Source organism: Narcine bancroftii, chromosome 3, assembly GCF_036971445.1.
Source record: "Narcine bancroftii isolate sNarBan1 chromosome 3, sNarBan1.hap1, whole genome shotgun sequence".
NCBI classification, from domain to species: domain Eukaryota; kingdom Metazoa; phylum Chordata; class Chondrichthyes; order Torpediniformes; family Narcinidae; genus Narcine; species Narcine bancroftii.
In genome coordinates, this window is record NC_091471.1 from 112,660,945 (window position 1) to 112,682,004 (window position 21,060).

A 21,060-nucleotide genomic window follows, 5' to 3' on the forward strand; every position below is an offset into this window, starting at 1 on the left:
TGAAGAATTTCACAGCACCTCTGGCATCTACACTTTCTTTCAGACCGGCTAATCTCACGTTGTTCTCCAACTGAAGTTTTCCATCTGATCAATTTTATCTAAGAGGAGTTGCTTGTCTATTGTCCATTATTTGGCTTGTTTATTCGGGTCTTCAATCTGTTTATCATGTTTACCGAGATCTTTCTCAGCGCCATCCATTCTTTCGAACAGATCATTTATTTCTTCACCCATATCCTACACTGAAGTGGTGAGCTCTTTCATGGCATTTTCCACACCCGTGAAACATTGTCCCAGTCCTTCAAATTCTTGCAAAAGCATTTCCATCTCTTGCATTTGTTGAAAGGTCACAGCAGCTTCCCCTGCACTATCTGTTGAGATAGCTGGTGAACCTGAAGCTTCTTTTGTTGTTGGTCTTGATTTTTTTTTTGCGTGCGATCTTCCAGTCATCTCTGACACTTCCTATTTGAATGTTGTATACGTACTTTTCTTTCCAAGTAAAAATTCTAGTTTAAAACACTTTTTGGTCATCTTTTAACAGTTTTCTCAGGGAGCTCAGAAAAATACATTTGCTTAGCTACTCAGCATGGTCATGCCCTCGCTGCCAAGGATTTTTTTTATCTAAATGTCGATCCTTACATGGAAAGAAGCATTAGAAAAAGGGGTCGCTAACTATAGGAAATTGTATAATGAGGGGGAAAAAAATCAAATTCTGTGCAGTCAACTTTGGACAAATATTTTCTAAGAAATAGTTTAGTTATGATGTAATTATGAATTAAAAATACCATAATTATTTTTATTAATCTTAATAGTTTTGGCATTATTTACAGCTAAAAGTTGTTTTTAAAAAAAACAAAATTTTTATGTCTTAATGGATGATCTGATATTCCATTTATTCCCATTGATTCTGTTTATCGCTTAACGCGAATTTGTTTTGCGTGAGTAAAAAATTGGGACAAATTAATGGTGTAAAGTAGTGTTTGCCTGTGCAATGCCTTGTCTGTCATGATATGTAGTCCTTGCCCAAAAGCTTTGTGGTCTTCAGGAAGAAGCAAACACAAAATGTGAAAAGTTTCTATTCCATTTGCACGTTGGGGACCTGTTGATATAGCTGTCTTCAGGATAAGCTTGTCACTTTGCTAACTTTGATCCTGACCTTGTATTCACTTGGTTCATGTCTGGCAGTACTCTCCCCTTTCTCGACTTCTCTTATCTCCATTTCGGAGACAAACTGTCCACAGATATCTTCTATAAACCTACTAACTCCAAGTTACCTCGACTACACCTCTTCGCACCTTGTCACCTGTAAGAATTCTATTCCTTTTTCTCAATTTCTCTGACTCTGTCCACATCACCTCGCAGGATGAGGTCTTCCATTCCAGAACGCCCAAGATGTTCAACTCCTTCAAAATGTGTGGCGTCCCCTCTATTTATTTAACCCAAAAGAAGTTCTCTATTCGGGATTTGGGTTGAAAACTGATTTTGAGTAAAGACATCATAGTCTACGAAATACACATCATCCAGGTTTGTGGGGTTGGAGGAAGTGTGAACTGGTGGATGCATATGGAATCTGAGACTTTAAGATGCAGTGAAAAATTAGCTGTAAAACTCCTTTGAAATTTGTTTCTTTTTAAAGTTTCTATCAGGAGTTGCTAACGAGCACAGGTATTTGTACTGAAGCAAAGATGATGGGTTGTAACTTTTGTGTGAAATCAGTTAATTCTCCATCTGCATCATTTTCAATGACAATTTTCCTGGTTTTTCCACCTGCCTGCTGATGTGCTGTTCCTGTTTCAACTGTCTGCAGAAAAGCTAGGTGTGACGTAAGATGTATTCTGTTCTGTTTCAGGAGCTGATTTCTCTCATCAAACAGACCAAGATTCCCATAATCTGTATGTGTAATGATCGCAACCATCCCAAGATACGGTCATTGGCAAATTACTGTTTTGACCTCCGCTTCCAGCGACCTCGCGTAGAACAAATCAAGGTGGGGCTTGAATTGTTTTGCATCTATTAAACCATCTGATTTTTGCTGTTTTGAATTTGTGCACAAGTCACTCTTACATAAAGTTAGTCACCAAAACTTGTACACTTTTGCCATACCACTATTGAATCTAAATTTCTATCCTGTGTCCTTTCGCTCCCCCATCCCTGTCCCTCACACGCTCATTCTCAGTTCCCTCAAATGTTTGAAATTCTTGTTCATTGCAGTGTCGGAGTCTGGCTGCTTTAACACTTCTATTGATCTGCTCCTCTTTTTAAAATGTTGCATTCAGGGAAGGTTTGTAATGGGTGAAAATTGAAGAGAATGTTTTTTAATCTTGCATCCTTTTCACATGGGATAAAGGCAGCACTTTATTTTGACCACAAATGCACCAAGGAATGCTAACATTATAGTTGGTTCCAATCCTTTAGAAATATTAATGAAATTAATCCTCATTGACTTCTGTAAGCTTGTTTTTCTCTCAGGGTGCAATGATGACTGTTGCTTTTAAAGAAGGCTTGAAGATTCCCCCTCCAGCTATGAATGAAATTATACTTGCAGCCAGTCAAGATATCAGACAGGTTAGCAATTGCAATGCAAATGGCAGAGTTGATAATAAGATGTTTTGTGTGTCATTTTGGATGATGTTGATTAAAACTGCAGAATTGTCATTTTACAATTATTGCCTCATTTGGATAATTTTAAGCATCTTTTGCTGAAGTTGTATTAAACTTGATTGTTGGTGTTGAATCTACTTTGTTGTGAATATTGCTGAGGTGAAATTTTAAATGTTTTCTTCTAATTGTGGTTTTCAATTTTTGAAGTTGATCACCATATAATTTAGTGTTAGAAGTGGTTAAAATAACTTGCTCATCTCCAATATTAAAATGAACATAGAAAAAAAACTGAAGGAAGGGGGAGGTGTAAACTTTCACTGCATTAAAAAAAATTACGTGGGTAAACAATTTTTTTGGGTAATATGCAAATACTGCAGAGATGAGATGGATGTTTTTAATTTTTGTTGCTAGTTATAGCCTCCTTCATGCTCTGTAAATGCCCTTAAACCTCTGAAGTTTTGTCTCTTTGACATTTTCTAGATTCTACATAATCTCAGTATGTGGTGTGCAGAAAAAAAGACTCTGACGTTTGACCAGGCCAAAGAGAATGGCAGGCAGACAAAGAAAGACATTAAACTGGTAGGGTCCTTATGTAAACAACTATTTATTGTTGAAGAAAATGAGTAATATGCAAATGACTTGTATGTACAGCTTCCAAATTCCCAACAAAGTGCATGATTGTGTACCAAGCATTTGTTGGAGACATGAGCGACTGCAATCTAGAACAGTCACTCTAGAGCAGCCATTCTCCACCTTTCTTTTGGCTGTAGTCAACTTAGGACTCTGCTCAAAGTTTATCAACCCCCTTCCCTGTGAAGCAGTCCAGGTTAGTCAATCTTTTCTGTACTTCTCTGCTACTGACGTAAAACAAAAATCATTTAAAAAAAAAATAATGATGATTTCAATCTGTCTTCTGTTAAAATGTGCTGTGACCACCAGGGTAGGGCCCTCATTGAGGATTGTTGCTGCAGAAGATCTCAACGGGTCAAGTTTCATCTGTGGCAGTGGGGTTGGAATTGTTTAAATTTCTGTCAAACCCTGTATCAGAACTAAGAGGGGAGGGAGCTGGTATAAAGAGGGAAGGAGGGCTAATGGGAGATTAATGGACAGAAGAGGGAGGGGTGAAGCATGACAAGCCTGGTGGGGGAAGGGAGGGTGTAGTAACAGACAGCTGTTGAAAGTCTATAAGTGCTAGACTGATAAGTAAGGGAGATAATAATGGGGGCCACTGGGAAGAGGCAGATGGAACCAGAGCGGGGAAGGGAATCTGTAAGAAGTAGGTGAATGGAGTCAGGAGGGAGAAGAAAATGAGGGAATGGAACTGTATGATGATAAATGGGAGGACTGGGGTGGATCATAGAGGGAGGTAGGGGAAAAGGGGAGGCGATGGTTACTTGAAATTGAAAGATACTGTGTTCATACCTTTTGGATTGTAGATGACCCCAGCACAATGAGGTGTTCTCATCTAATTTCTATTGGTCTCACCCTGATGGTGGAGAAGGCTGAGGACTGACCAGTCACTGTGGGAATGGGAGGGGAATTGGGAAGGAGCAGAACTGGGATAGAAGCTCAGGGTGGCCTGTCTGGATAAAGCACAGGTGCTCTGCAATTCGATCTTGTTGTCTATGCCTGCTATTACTGATGCAGAGGGGGCATAAATAATCTTGCTCATGCTTGGTACAATTAGATATTTTTGTTAATTTTCTGGTCGTGTTGGGATGTGAGTTCTGGACTTTGGAGTATGTTTCCATATTGAATATCCAGTATTAACAGGGGTTTAAAAAAAAACTGAGGAAGAAGGACGTCTCTGGGTAATGAGTATACGACCACTCAAAAATGTATTTTTGCGTTCATGTAGTAAATGGCATCAAAAGCACCCAAGACTGATTTGACAGAACAATACCAAGGTGTAAGAAACTAATTTTACCCTTTGTATGAATGAACATCTGTATGCATGTCAAATTTTTGACTTTAATTATATAGGAACTCATTTGTATGTAAGTGTCCACAAGTCAGGCGATCATAACCTGGGAAAGTCCTGTACTTCACCTCGCTCAACAGGATGCTGTATACATTTCTAATGATCCTGTGACTACTTTGAGTAAAGCATTAATCTTTTTAAAAAAAAACTAACTCCCCATTTAATCAGATAAATTCTCTATTTTACCCACGCAGCCTGTTGTGTAGTGAATAGTGATTACAGGAATTCATCTTTCTAATTTCAGGGTCCCTTTGATGTGGTGAGGAAAGTGTTTTCTGCTGGAGAGGAAACTGCCTCGATGAGTTTGATAGGCAAGTCAGACCTCTTCTTCCATGATTACTCACTTTCACCACTTTTTGTCCAAGAAAACTACCTACATGTGAAGCCAGCAGCCTCTGGGTAAGTAGTCTCCTGATCTTTTTCCAATTGCTTCACATCTCCTTAGACATGATTTGTATCTTCTGAAACTGAAATGAATTTGCTGAAAAATTTTGAAATTTAATTTTTAGGGCTGTTTTGTACTTTTGACCTTGTGTATCCTTTCATTAGCTAGTAGTGACTTGAGGTGTGTTGGTTCATTCTGGGTTTAATAACATGAGCACCAGTTGATTTGAAGTAAATTTGGTAATGGGGCATTCAGCAGCTGCCAGCTGGAAGAACCCCTCTCCAGGCCCAGGAGTAGTTGTGACCTAATTTTAAATTGTTAGATGTATATAATTTTAGAAGTTGTGTGGTTGTAGCAGGCCCTTAATCCTCGTAACTATTGTAAAGGTGTTCAGAAAGATGAGAATCCAAGTAGTGTCACAAGTTGGCTTTTTTTCTGCAGCATTTTGGCATCAAACGTGGGTAATGTGTGTGATAAATTCTGTGTTTTAATTAATGTACTTTTCTTCTTAAATATATATATCTGAGCAGAATGAACTGAAACTTTCAAAGCAAACATTCAGAATTAAAACAGTACTGTACTTTTGTGTCTGGACACTTTATTTGGATGGCTGCTTGATTTTGATTGTTTCATTGATCAGAAACATTTTCACTCCTTTCAGATACTGGCTTTTGTCTGTTTTATTTCATATTTTCAGTGTCTTATTTAAAATTTTTTCTTTGTTTCATATCCCCTTCACATACTGAACTCCATGTTCATTTGTGTTTCCCTGGTATCTTGTTCTATCATTCCTTTCCAACAGCTACCAGGCTCTTGAACTTCCCTTTGCTACACTAATTATAGACTGCTCCAACAACTAGTTTATACTAGTGGTTTTCAAACTTTTTCTTTCCACTCACATACTACATTAAGTAATCCCTATGCCATAGGTGCTCTGCAGTTAGTAAGGGATTATTTAAGGAAGCATGTTGGTGAAAAAAAGTTTGAAAACCACTGTTTTAATCATAGAATATTACAGCACTGAAAACAAGGCCCTTCTAGTCTATGCTGAAATATCATTCCGCTAGCCCCACTGACTTGTACCCATTCCATAACTTCCAGACCTCTCTCTTCCATGTATTTATCCAATTCATTCTTAAAACCTAAGAGTGAGCCTGCATTTACCAGCTCATTCCGCACTCCCACCACTCTGAGTGAAAAGGCTTCCCTCAATGCTCCCCCTAAACCTTTCACCCTACAGCCATGTCCTCGTGTATTTATTTCTCATAATCTAAGTGGAAAGAATCTATTCTGTCTTTACCTCTCATAATTTTGTAACCCTCTCACAGATCTTCCCTCACTTTTCTAAGCTCCAAGGAATAAAGTCGTAACCTGTTTAATCTTTCCCTGTAAGGCAACTCGTGAAGACCCGGCAACATCCTAGTAAATCTTCTCTGCACACTTTCAATCTTACTGATATCTGTCCTGTAGTTTGGTGACCAGAACTGCACACAATCCTCCAAATTTGGCTTCACCAACATCTTGTACAACCTCACCATAACATCACAACTCTTGTATTCAGTACTTTGATTTAGAAAGGCCAAGATGCCAAAAAGCTTTCTTCGCAACCCTGTCTACCTTTGATGCCACTCCCGCATCGGACTTGTCAGCCACAAACGAGCCTGCAGCTGACGTGGACTTTTTACCCCCTCCATAAATCTTCGTACGCGAAGCCAAGCCAAAGAAGGGAATTGTGTATCTGTATTCCCAGATAGTTTTGTTCCTTCATGCTCCTCGGTGCCCTACCATTTACTGTGTATATTCTACCTTGGTTTGTCCTTCCAAAATATAGCACCTCACACTTGTCTGAATTAAATTCCATCTGCCATTTTCCGGACCATTTTTCCAGTTGGTCCAAATCATTCTGCAAGCTTTTGAAAGCCTTCCTTGCTGTCCACAACACTTCCAATCTTAATGTCATCAGCAAACTTGCTGATCCAAATTTAACACATCATCATCCAGATCATTGATCCCCGAGGCACACCACTCATCACAGGCCTCCAGTCTGAGAAGCAATCATCCACTGTCACTCTGTCTTCTCCCATTCAGCCAATTTTGAATCCAGTTTACAACCTCTCCATGAATACCTAGTGTCTGAACCTCTGAACTAACTTCCCATGTCTTATTAGCACTAACAAAGGAACAGCAATGGGAAATTCACCAGACAATGGTAAGTTCAAAATAATAGCTTTTTATTAAACTATTGATATCATAACATTTATGTCTCTAAACTCTGACTTCATTCCCACCATGCACAAATGTAAATGTGTGTTTAAAAATTCAAAATATTACAGTTTAATCTTGAGTCTGAAAAATCTATTTTAAACTTCAGCATCAAACTTTTGTTTTGCTTTAGATTTTTAATCACAGTTCAGAAGTAATTATGAGGCACTTTTAAACATTGTCTTCAGATCTCTTTAAATTCCAGTCTTTTGAGTTGTCTTTGAGAGATATTTCTTCTTCCAAGTGATTTCACACACCCCCTCTTATCTAGGGGGCGTGGCCATGCAAAGGAACTAGGCGGACGTGGCTTGGAAGAACTCACTGTAAAGATAGATGAAAAGACTTTTTTTAAAGTCATCGATCAAAAATAGTGTTTTAAAAATAAAAGATTGATGAGTAAGAAGAACAAGACGCAGAAAAATAAAACTGAAGAAGCTTAAAAGACACCGAGATTATAGACAGAAAGTCCACAATAATGTGGTGAAGAAGGTCCAGACGCAACGTTAGGATAAACCAAGGAGGTGGGGGATTAATACAGGATTTCCAAAAATTGATAGAAACCATGGAGTTTCTCAGTGAACAATTCTCCAAGATGGAAAATGTAGTAAGAGAAATGGCAGGAAAAATAACAGTGATGGCAATGGGGATTGAAGATCTAACTTCTCAGGTGGGCCAAGTTGAAGAATGATAACTCAAGAACAATTAAAAGCCCTGGATGAAAATTCAAAGAAGTGGAAATCGGATAAACAACAGCTGCTGGACAAAATCGACCACATAGAAAACTTCAGCAGAAGAAATTATGTCTGAATTGACAGGCTGAGAGAAGGGACTGACCCGGTGAATTTCTTTGAAGAGTGGGAAAATTCAAAGAAAAACTACTTGAAGAGAGAGCCCATCAGACCCTTGGCCCCAGGAGAGTGGATGACTAAAGACTATGGCCGGTCCTGGTAAAGATTTTTGAGTTGGGCAGAAGTGGAGTATGCTGGGAAAATGGAAGCCCAGTCGAGAAGGAAGGAAGGTGCTATTCTTTCAAAACTTGAGCACTAGTTTGGTAAAACAAAGAAAAGAATCTAATGATGTTAAAAGACAATTAAGAACATGGGATATAAAATTTGCAATGCTGTACCCAGCGACACTCAGGATCGACGTCGCAGAGGGACCCTGAAAATTCTATGAAACAGTAAAAGAAGTAGAGGGATTTCTAAAAGAACTGTAAAAGGGACTCAAGAATAGATGCCAAAAAGAACAAGAAGCAAGAAAGAACTGTAAATGTTAAAACTTGGATAAAAAATAAAATGAGTTGTATTTTTTTGAACTATCTTTTATTGGTTATTTAAAGTAATATTGAAATGTATATGAAGAGCTCAACAAAAAGTAAATATTTAGTAAAATAGTAGCAGGATGGATACTCCAATTTAAGGAGATGAATGATACTGGAGAGGGAAATTTTTTTTCAAAATAGCACTGAAGTTTAGAGGAGGGGCTTTTCCTCAGACAGTACTGTTGGTTTTTTCATTAGCTTCAGGGTTTTTTTGGATTATGTCACCATCAGAGCAGGGGCAATACATGCTTGTTAACAGGGGAAAATCAATATAGGCCCTTTTGCTGACTTGTACAATAATGCAGTGGTTCTCAACCTTTTTCTTTCCACTGTTATCACTTTAAGTATTCCCTATGTCATCAGTGCTCTGTGATTGGTAAAGGTTTTCTTAAGGTGGTATGTGAGTGGAAGGGAAGGTTGAGAATCACTGCTCTAAACCCAATTGTTACTGAAATATTTTGCTTGAGAAAAATTGTTATTGGCTCATTTCTTATGGAGTTATGAAGCCGTGCACAAACAAGTCAATTCAGTACAACTAAAACAGTGGTTTTCGAACTTTTTCTTTTCACTCCTATGTCTCCTTAAGCAATCCCTTACTAATCATATAGCACCTATTGCATAGGGAATACTTAAAATGGTATGTGAGTGGAAAAAAAAGGTTGCAAAACACTGGTCTAATGATAGAGTTGAATATGTACAAATGTAAATATGAATAGAATGTTAAAATTTATGTTATGATATTAGCAGGTTAAACGAACTCAAAAAAAGTTTTGGCTCACTTAAAAAGGCAGATATAGTTTTTCTACAGGAACAGAATGGCGTGTTTTCAGTGCTGTAGTGTTCTATAGAAATACACCTTACAAAATTGGAACACAATTTTAAAAAGGGACTAGGTGGGACAAGGCGTATCTTCTTTTAATACCAAAGCCCGGGGGGGTGTAGCAATTTTAATAAATTAAAATATACTGCTGTGGTCAGACAGATCTATTAACCCAGTGGGAAGGTTTGTAATGGCATATATATTGAATATATGCTGATTCCTGGACTCTAACGAATATTAATACTCCAAAAATAAACAGGAGAGGGTAGACAAAATGCACTGACTGGAGGAGATTTAATTTTTGCTAGGATCCCGTCCTTGATAAATCAGCAAGATAATGACAAAAGGAAAAGCTGTGAAAGTCATTTTATCTTTGAAAGATTTAAACCTAGTAGATGTATGGAGACTGTCACACCCCACGACAAGAGAGAGTATTCATTTTACTCAAAGGTTCATGACTCCAGTTCAAGAATAGATTTGTTTTTAATGTCTGCACAATTGAAAAGAGTGGTTGAAACAGAATATCCAGCCAGATTCTGACTTCAGTGATGATGATGTCAGAGAAGCAGGAGAGTGTCTACAGATGGCAGCTTAATCATGCGCTGTTGAGAAGGACAGATTTCTATAATTTTATTAAGGAACAAATAGAATTATTTTGTGAAACATATAAAAACTTATTTGAAGGGACAGATAATTTCATATACAAAAAGAAATCAGTGGCCTGGAGAAAGAAATTACAGAATTGGAAAAAGAATGCTAGAGAACAGGTTTGAAAGTAAAATACAAAATTTTGGTAAATTTAAAAAAAAAAGCTTTTTCTATTCTAGATGTTTGTAAAATATTATATTTCAAAGTCAAAACAGAAGTACTATGAGTTGGGAGATCGAGCACAAAGTTTTGTCATGACAACTAAAGGCAGAGGAGACTTCAGGAGTGATGAATACAATTCAAACAGAACCTGACAACTTAACATTTAATCAGAAGGAAATCAATTATACTTTCAAACATTACTACACAAAGTTGTATGAATCAGACTTGATAGGGGATTCTATGGAAATAGATGAATTTCTCTCAGTGATTGAACTGGCAAAATTGAAAGATATAGATTGGATGGAATTAGATGCCCCCTTCACTAGAGAAGAGCAAAAAGCCTTAAACAATACAAGCAAATAAGTCACTGGAAGAAGATGGTTTCCCACCTGAGTTTTATAGACAATATCAAGATATTTTTTGATGGCCTCTTCCAGAATCCTTCTTAATAGCATTATGGTGTTAATGGGGGGGGGGGGGGGGGGGGAGTACGGGAGAAAGAGACGCTCTGAAAACTTCTTCATACAGATTACAAAATTTTGGCAAAAGCGTTACCCAATAGACTAGGGGAATATCTAACTAAACTGATAAATTCAGACCAGGTGGGCTTTTTTTTTCCAAAAAAAAGACTCTGGAGATAATTTGAGATTATTTAATATAATTCATTTGGCTAATTCTAAAGAAAATCCAAGTATACCAATCGTTAGATGCAGAAGAGACATTTGATTGAATAGAGTGGCCATTCTTATTCAAAGTACTAGAAAAGTCTGCAATTGGCCAAACATTAATTGGATAAAAACACTACCATAAACCACAACCCAGAATTATAACCGATGGTCAAATGTCATTGATGTTTCCATTAAGTAGATCCAACAGACTGGGGTGCGCACTGTCTCCAGTCCTCCTTGTTTTGGCGATTGAACCATTAACAGAAATTATAAGGAGTGATCTGGAGGTAAAGGGATTCGGAGTTGGCTCGGAAGGGCATCAAATCAATTTATTTCCAGATGCTGTGCTGCTATATTAGACTTGTTTGAGTCCTTGGCTAAACTACAGACCACACTAGAAAAGTATGATAAAGTCTCATGCGTGAGAGTGCAACAAAAGATTTCATTAATAAATGGAATGTGAAATTAATAATAATAGTAAAAAAGATATCCAATTCGAATACATATAATTAAAATTGGGCGTGAAATTAATGAGTATTGGGGGGGAAAAAGTGGGGATATCACCAGAAGCACCATTGTGCCACAATGAGCTATTGCCCATGAACTTGGGCAATAGAATTTTAAATATTTGGCATGAGAAAGGAATTAAACATACTGAAGATTGCTATGAAGAAGGGCTGCTTATGTCCTTTGAACCACAAAAACAGAAATATAGTCTGTCAAATGGAACCTTCCACTGCTTTTTTTCAGTTGAGGTCCTTCTTGCGAGAGAAGATGGGTCCCACAATGGCCCCATCCTCAAGTAATGAAGTGGAGGGGAAGCTTCAACTGGGAAGTACACCTAAATTCATAACTCGGATGTATTCTTCTCTCCAAGGTCGAGAGTGAGGTGGGAGTCGGATCTAGGTGTTACGATACCAGAGGAATGCTGGTCTTACTGGTGATTGGGCAGTATGACATCAACAATTAATCCAAGGATGTAGTCTGATCCAATATAATTTTCTACATCAACTATATATTGCACCACAAAAATTACATATTTCAAAATCTGAAATATCTGAAATGTGCTTTAGGTGTGGTATCAAAATTGAAATCTTTCTCATTCTACATGGTCGTGTGGGAAGATAAGATATCGCTGAAACACTAACAAGAATAACAGGAGTGACCTTCACATGTGACCGAGAGCTGTATCTTCTGGGCCTCTTTAAGGAAGAGAGCAATAAACTGACTAAATTTCATGTTTGTGAAAGTAGCCCTGGTTGATGCCAAGAAATATATAGCAATCACTTGGAAGTCGGCCTCTCCCCAACTTACTGCTCGATGGGCTGTGGAAATATGTAGCTGTATACCCATAGAGAAAATTACTTGTAACTTAAAAAATAAATGTGATACTTTCATTAAGATATGGGAACTGTATTTAGATTATGTAGAGATCCAATTGTAAACTTGACCCTTCAATGTATGTAAAGATGTGATATCCCAGACAAAGAATCATGAAAAAAAAAACAAGAGCTCTGACAGTGCCTAAAGTTATTCTTGTATTTGTGGGTGGAGGGAGGGAAAAAGGGGGAATTTTTTCTTTGTAAATATTTAATATATTTGAAATGTATTAAAGTTTAAGACTGTATGAATATATTTATAGAAAAATAAAATATTTAAAAAAAAAGCAAAATGGTCTTACTTTATAGCCACTTCTTTTGTATTCCCTTTTCCAGGAGTCACAGTAACTAGAAAAGATACTGTTAAGTGTATCTTCAATTCTGAAACTGTCTTCCTTATTTAGACAGTGAAGTGACTCTTTATGGCCACTGATTTTGTGTATCTCCTATGATCAGGATAATACAATAGATAACGCATCTCTTCTCTCTCCAGAGACTACTGTTTTACCCCCGTGTCTTTCACAGGTGGGTCAATTTCTTTCAACTGGTTTCAAAATCCCTCTGAAATCTTGTGACGGCATCATTACTGCTTCAGTTTCATTTCTGTCCAAAACACTACTTGTCACTTCACATACACAACCTTCTGACCTCATCTCTGTTTAAGTGGTTATATGACCCCGTAACATCTACACAAGTCATTTCAATGGTACTTGAGTTTTGAAACAGCTGCAAGAATAATGGTGAATATACATAAAAATTATTTTAAGAACTGCACGTAGTACTTGAGTTTTCAATTAAGAAACTACTTCAGCTTTATGGCTTTGTTTTTCCAGACAAGTCAACTCCGAAAATTGACTATTTCTGACTTTATGTAAATGTAATATGACCTGCGTGTGCCCCTGTATCCAGCCCACAAACTTTCTTTACTAAGAAATATATATTTTATAACAAGAGATTAACACAAATCTATGATAAGCCTTAAAGTCCATGAAGACAACATCCATCGTCCCTAATTGTGCACGGTCCCATAACTCCAAAGGAAATGGGCCAGACATTTTTACCTCAAGCAAAATATTTCATATCAGTTGGGTTTAGAGCAGAGATTCTTAACCTTTACCCCCAGTCATATACCTTAAGTAATCCTTTAGTATGCATTTCCTGGCCACCATTAAAGCAAGTTTAACAAATTTCAATTGATATTTCGAAAGCTTCATTTTAGGTCTTATCTGCTAATTTTCCCAATAAAATCAATTCTGGCACCTGAGGGTATTGAATTCCAGTAATTTGTTATGGAGATTCCCCAAATCTTCTCAGAAGGATCTCATCTTGGGGCATGACCAGGTTCAATACAAAAGGACTGCATCGAAAACATAAGTTGGATAATTCAAATTTCAACTTATTTATTTTTTGTGGAGCTGATGTAAATAACAAATTGTACCTTACATTAATTGTATTGTTCATGCTACCCAGACATAGGTCAGACCACCAAAATGGTGGTCAATTTCTATACCCAAATCTGATTCCCATATCTCTTGACTTATCTAGTCCTTGTTAAACTTGCGGTCAGGAAATGCATAGCCATTATTTGGAAATCTAATTCCCAACTAAGTAGAAGATTACTTACAACCTCAGAAATTGTTACATGTTTTTAAGAATGTGAAACCCATATTTAAGATATACAGGGGTTAATATTTGATTTTCTTCCTCCCCCCATCTCCATTACCACTATTTCCAGTATCCCTAGCGATGTCTATATCAAAACATTTATCCCTTAAGGAAGGAATAAGCTCTGGATGAATCACATAATGTTTCATCTGTATGTAATGCTTTTGGAAAACATGATTTTCTCCCATTATTATGGGAGAATAACCTATTTTTTCCCTTTTCCTTTGCGGGGGGGGGGGGTCTTTTTTTTCTCTATCCTACTTTTTGAAGGATTGGCATGATGTATAATTTTGAACTCATAAACAATGGTGCATAATTTGATAATTGTTGATTCTTCTTTGTATATCAACATGTAGTTCAGTTTTGGTATTTTATTGTACATATCTGTGATATTTCTTTGATTTTGTTTGTTTTGTTACTCCATGTTGATTGAGAATCCTAAATTAAAAAGTAATCCCTTACTAATCACAGAGCACCTATGGCATAGGGATTACTTAAAGTAGGATGTGAGTGGAAAGAAAAAGTTTAAAAACCAATAGTCTACATTATTGCAAGTCACTTTTTTCCACTAGGAATTCTATATTTATTATCTAGTCTATTGTCTCTTATAAATCTATAATAGTAAAATAATTGAATTAAAAGTACCTGTTTTGCTGCAGCAAGAAAGAATTTCAGTGTATATGTACATTACACAATGTGTATTAACTATAAACATTATCATTAACCAAGAGTAGGCTTTGAATTTCTTGCACTCATAACTTGTTGTGCTGTGCTTTCATAGAATGAACCTTAAGAAGCATTTAATGCTGCTGAGTAAGACCGCGGATAGTATCTGTGATGGTGACCATGTTGATAAACAAATCCGTTCTCGTCAGGCATGGAATCTACTCCCTACTCAGGTCAGTGGTGCTTTGAGGAACTGCCTCTTGTTTTTTGAATATTTTATTTTGATTTTTAAACCTATCAAATATATATCTTTTACATAAATACACCAAAATAGTCCATATACTGCTTGCATACAAAATAAAAATCCTAAAAATAAATATTTGTAACAAAAATAAAAAAAAAATTCCAAGCAATAAGCATTCAAGCCCCTCCCCCCCTTTTCTGCTACCCCCTTCCCCTTAACTTAAACAAGATAAGTGGTTACAGGGTCTTTCTGTCCACTGCTGGAGATTGCAGTCAATTTTACTTAAAAAAAAATGTATAAAATCGAGGCAAGACCATGAATTTACAACAGCAATATTATACTTATGCACCAATATAAATCAAATATGGTTTCCAGGTCTTATGGAATGTGTTTTTCACAAACTGATCTTTTCCATAGGGATACAACTGTCCATTTCTGATATCCATCTTGCCAAAGGGATCGGTGTATTTGACTTTCATGTGACTGCCACACATTTCTTGGCTATCGCCAATGCAATCTTAATAAATGAAATTTGGTACTCTGTGAGATGATTACTAATATCTATAAAATTCCCCAATTCCGGGTTATCAGGAAAATTAACTCCAGTAATCTTTAAGACTTCCGACACTTGCAAGAAAGCGTATACCTTGGATGTGACCACAGTGAAGGAAGAAATGTTCCTTCCTCTATTTCACATTGAAAACATCTATCTGATATTTTTGGTTTTGATTTATGCAATCTTTGCAGAGTCAAATATAATTGAGGCAAAAACCGTATAATTGAGGCAAAAACAATAATCAAAGTTACCCCATCTTTACACCATTCAGCCCAAGATTGTTCCGATATGTTCACTACCAGATCTGCCTCCCATCTTTCTCTCGACCTATGTATTCCAGACTTCTTCCCGTCTATTTGCAGGGCATAATATATTTAAATATTAAATTTAGGTAAATGTATGCTCCAATTGACTCACTCCTCTAGGAGTTGTATTGTAATGGAATATATATTTGGGAGATGATTGGTAAAATTAGAGTAGGTTACATACATACACATATTTTAAAACAGATCTTATTTGAAAAATTGAAGAATTCATATTCAGTGAACTTTATAGAAACATATATTAACTTTATTAATTCTTCACTCTTTATTTTATTTTGGGGGGAAAGGGGGAGTTGGACTAATTTGAGTTGGGTTATTAATGTGTAATAATTATTGGGGAGGGTATAGTTTATTTAGATTACTGATACTGTATTGTAATTTTATTATTTTATTCTTAATTTTTTTTAATGTAATCCTATATGTTATTCATGTTATAAAATCTTAAATAAAGTTTAAAAAAAAAGAGGGTTTGAGTATAGGAACAAGGATACCTTACTGCAGCTGTACAGGGCCTTGGTGAGACCACACCTGGAGTATTGTGTGCAGTTTTGGTCACCTTATCTAAGGAAGGATGTTCTTGCAATGGAGGGAGTGCAGAGGCGATTCACCAGGCTGATACCTGGAATGGCAGGAATAACTTATGAGGAAAGATTGCGCAAATTGGGATTGTACTCGCTGGAGTTTAGAAGATTGAGAGGGGATCTCATAGAGACATATAAAATTCTGGCAGGACTGGACAGAATGGATTCAGATGGGATGTTTCCAATGATGGGAAAATCCAGAACCCGGGGCCATGGTTTGAGGATAATAGACAAACCATTTAGAACCGAGATGAGGAGGAATTTCTTGACCCAGAGGGTGGTGAATCTGTGGAATTCATTGCCACAGAGGGCAGTAGAGGCAGGTTCATTAAATATATTTAAGAGGGAATTAGATATATTTCTTCAGTATAAGGGTATTAAAGGTTACGGAGAGAAGGCGGGGACGGGGTACTGAACTTTAAGATCAGCCATGATCTCGTTGAATGGCGGAGCAGGCTCAAAGGGTCGAATGACCTACTCCTGCTCCTATCTTCTATGTTTCTAAGTAGTTTTCAGAGAGAGACTATTTTTTTTTTGGCAGTACAGTAATTATTGCTATTGAGAAGGAATCCAGCAGTGTCTGAGTTTCTACTGCTTGCTATATTTACATCTATTCACAAAATCTTGAAATTCTTTATAAAACTCAGCTGGGAATCCATCCTCACCAGGTGCTTTGTTAGCCTGAAGAGTTGCTAATGTTCTTTCAGTTTCCTCCCGAGTAAAATGTAAATCTAATTCCTGTCTGTTCTCATCATTCAACTTCGGGAGTTTCATGCTATCCAGGAATTTCTCTATTTTAGCCTTGTCTCCTGGTGACAGATTTGTATACATTTTTATAATATTGTTTAAATATTTCATTTATTCTGATTATATGCAATTGCATCGTTTCCCTTCTGTATAGCATTTGTAGCTCTTGCTGATTCTTGAGCCTTCACTTGTCACGCCAGTACTTTATGTATATGCCCTTTCTCATAATTCGTAGTATTTCTGCTTTGTGTTTAATATTGTCTTCTCTATACATGTTTGGAAAGTATTGTATTGAATTATTTTATTTTCCATTATTCTATATTTATCCTGTTTCTCCTTCACTGATTTTTTCTAATTCCCCAATTTCTTTCTCCAGCTTATTTATTTCTATTTTAATCTTTTTTGTAAATGAAATAATTTGTCCTTCGAAAAAGGGTGCATTTTAGACAATTTAAGACGGCCGGTTGAATTTTTTTGTGAAACAAATTTGGGATCAACAGATAGTTTTTTAAATATGGGATACATTAAAGCCATACTTATCTGTTGATCCCAAATTTGTTTCACAAAAAAATTCAATCGGCCATCTTATAAATTATCTAAAATCCACCCTTTTTAGCAACGTCATATTCAATCACCTGTTTCTCTGATATTTGTATTACTAACGTTAGTGGCGAATGATCTGAATGCAGCTTTGGTAAGTATTCTGTTTTTACTACTCTCCTTTAAACTTGATGATAATAAAAACATCATTTTTTGAATTAAACGAGTAATCTCTTTCCTTGGAATTGGATTCCCTCCACACATCTATCAAATTTAAGTCTTTATATATGCCGCCTTTGCTATTGTTACTGTTTTTGCCAATTTATCGAGAATTGGATCCAAACAAAAATTAGTCTCTACCAATCGATACATTTTGCCTTCCCTCTGCCGCTTTTAGAAGCACATCCTTCATAAAGGCCTTGTCATCATAATTTGGGGGATAGATATTCATCAATGTCCAAGATTGTGAATAAAGTTTGTCATTTATTATTGCATATCTACCCACTTGGTCCACGGAAATATTTTCCTCGATAATCGGAACATTTTTATTAATTAGGATTGCCACTCACGCTGCTTTTGAATTAAAAGATGAAGGAAAGGCCTCTTCTCCCTCCGAATAACCACTCCAGTTTGTTTTATTCTGATTTAATAGGATGTGTTTCTTGGAGAAACACCACATCAGCTTTTTATCTTTTTTTAAATGTAAGTATTTTCCTTTTGACTGATCTGTTCAAGCCATTAACAGTAAAATCTAAACTTCAATGTCTTATCCATAGTAGCATATTGTAAATTCTGTAGAAATGAATAAATATGTAAACAGTTTTGTGATCTGTACCCTCACCCTAAAAATTGTGCAACCTCCACTCTGACCGTAATGTAGACAGGAAGTCCCTGAAGCCCATGAAAGAAAAAGCCTGCGAAAGCCTCCAGGGATGAGGAAGAAACCCACCCTAAAGTGCCATACTGAAAACTAAACTCCCCTTCTGATGTCATTATCCCTCTTAAACCAGAGTTGCACCTTACTGTTACATTCAGTACCTTCTTTCCATTCACTTTCCGAGCTCCCCAAGAAGCGTAGATAAGATAAAACTGACATTTCTTAATAAAATTTAGATGATCGTCACAAAAAATAAAACTTTACTATGTCCACAAAATATCTTATTTACACCAGTCAACCTTTCTCGTGTCCATCTTTTTCTTGCTCCTCTTTATAGTTGTTGAATAAACTTCCGCCTCCTCTTTTGATTTGAAATATCTTCTGTTGCCTTCAGATATTCCACTCTCAACATTGCTGTGTACAACATCATGTACTTAAAGTTCTTTTCACAAAGCTGCCTCTTGACCTCGTCAAACTCTTTTCTGATGTCCTTAAAAATCCTGATCTCTGCATTGTTCCACTTTCTTGTATAGAAGTTGCTCATCTGTTGCCCATTTTCAGCTTGCTTTTTCAATTCTTCAATCATGTTTGTTAGCCATTTTCAGTTAAATCACTGATGACTTCACCCATCTCTTTCGCTGAAGTGATGAGCTCTTTAATAACAATCTCCACTTTTGTGAAACGTCCCAGACCTCCGAATTCTTGCAACAGAGTTTCCAGATCTAGCATTCGCTGGGAAGAGAAGGCATCTCTACCCATGCTGTGCATTAAAATGGCAAGGAAGCCAGAGCTTTTTGCATCATTGATGGTGTTTTTTTTCCATGTGATCTTTCAGTCATCCCTTCGACAGTTTTCTGAGAAGCATGTCTGCTCAGCCACCCAGCATGGCCACACCCTTGCCGCTCTTCTCTCTTCTCTCCCCCCCCCCCCACCCCGAGGTGTTGATTGTTAAGTAGAAAGCCATTCTTTCTGTTCAATCTCCTGCTCCTGACTTGAACAATGGTTTTTCTTTTGTAAATTTCAAATTGTAAGTTGAATTTATGGTCATTTATGTTGTTGCAGATTGTAATAAACCAAGCAATTTAAATTTCACATTGGTTCCTCTTTGCCCCAGTAAGAAGAATATAGGCTTTGACCGTGAAGGAATGCTAGACTTGCCTGCATATTTCCCTACATAGTAAATGTCATTCTACCTCAACTGTAATTTATTGAAAATGGACTCATTTGCACAATATAATTGCACAAAGTAAGAGGCTTGCATAATTATGCATTTTAATTTAGTCGTTGACTTGCAGTTAATAAAGTTATTCAGTATTGGAATGTCAGGGATGAGACAGCTGCTATTACATCTCCTTCTCAAAAGATGTACTATAACAGAAAGAATCCATTTTGACTCGTTTTGCTTTTCGAAAGCCATATCGGCTTCATTTCTGCTGCTTGGTTCTGCATGTGTTTTTATTTTCTTTCAAATTTTATCTATTTGCCTTTTAAGAAGGCTGCTGTTGGTCTTTTTGAGTTTAAAATAAAACCTTGACTACCTACTGGATTCTGATTGCAGCATTCCAGAATTTGGGAGTGATGTTTATTGATGTAGCAGAATGAATAGAGTATGGGCTGGCTGATAGCATAAGAATACAATAAATATCTAAATGAATTTCTGGTGCAGAGTATTAAAATCTGGTTATTTTGCAGGCTATTTATGCCAGTGTGATCCCTGGTGAATTGATGAGAGGATACATGTCACAATTTCCAACTTTCCCAAGTTGGTTGGGAAAATTTTCATCCACTGGCAAGCATGATCGTATTGTCCAAGAACTGACCAGGCACATGTGCTTAAGGTATAGAGTTAAAAATTTCGGCAGAGCAATTGCCTGATTTCAATGTGTGCATTGTTTTTTTTAAAAAAAAACAACCAAAGGTCTTGTTGCAAGGCACTTGCAACAGCTTAATAATGCAGAACAAAATTGACTGATAGTCTGCAGTGGTTCAAATAAACAGAACTATTTGAAGTTTTAATGCCTAAGTTTAAACTGTGGGGGAAAATGGGGTGGGGCTAGGTTTTAATCAGTTTTGTTACCATAGTGATTGGCAATATGCAGATATCACTTCTGAGTAGATTTATTTGTTCTGCTTCTATGAAGAGGTGCCACAGTAGTTGGTCAAAGCTCTTGCATATGTATTGGTAACTTCTGGAAGGTATTGCCCAGTGCTAGTCTAGGTTCACAGTTTTGAATGGAGAGTGTGGGAATTTAAGTTGGGCAAATGTACAACTTCAAGCATTATATTGGCTCTATATCCGATTGCATCTTGTATGATTTGTATTTGAAGTTTATTTCAAGCTCTCATCTGTACTTTTAATACGAATTGAAAGGACACATGCCAGTAAGCGGGCAGTAAACTTGGATTACCTGCCTTACCTGCGGGATGCACTGGTGCATCCCCTCTCAATTCAGGGAACGAATGGTGTTCGAGAGGCTCTGGAAACTATGGATGCATATTATCTGATGAAAGAGGACGTGGATTGTATCATGGAGATTAGCAGTTGGAATGGTCAGATTGATCCTTTCTCCAAACTAGATCCTAAGGTAATCTAGTTCTATTTCTGCAAGAATACACATACCACTTTCTATTTCTCAT

At 36.9% G+C, this 21,060-nt stretch overlaps 2 protein-coding genes across 10 annotated transcripts in view; one reads left to right on the plus strand and one right to left on the minus strand.

Moving 5' to 3' along the window:
- rfc1 (replication factor C (activator 1) 1) overlaps positions 1 to 21,060 on the plus strand; it is a 138,830-nt gene that overhangs the window by 63,750 nt on the left and 54,020 nt on the right. For all 9 annotated transcript variants that reach the window (XM_069924920.1, XM_069924921.1, XM_069924922.1 and 6 more), the window contains 7 exons: positions 1,847 to 1,984; positions 2,467 to 2,562; positions 3,079 to 3,177; positions 4,824 to 4,978; positions 14,671 to 14,788; positions 20,116 to 20,261; positions 20,795 to 21,008. In XM_069924920.1, the coding sequence (XP_069781021.1) occupies positions 1,847 to 1,984; positions 2,467 to 2,562; positions 3,079 to 3,177; positions 4,824 to 4,978; positions 14,671 to 14,788; positions 20,116 to 20,261; positions 20,795 to 21,008 (966 nt within the window). The remainder of the gene's footprint in view (positions 1 to 1,846; positions 1,985 to 2,466; positions 2,563 to 3,078; positions 3,178 to 4,823; positions 4,979 to 14,670; positions 14,789 to 20,115; positions 20,262 to 20,794; positions 21,009 to 21,060) is intronic.
- Positions 7,381 to 21,060, minus strand: part of wdr19 (WD repeat domain 19) — a 184,735-nt gene continuing 171,055 nt past the window's right edge. Inside the window, exon 38 of the transcript XR_011353628.1 lies at positions 7,381 to 7,547. The gene's annotated coding sequence lies outside the window, so the exon portion shown is untranslated. The remainder of the gene's footprint in view (positions 7,548 to 21,060) is intronic.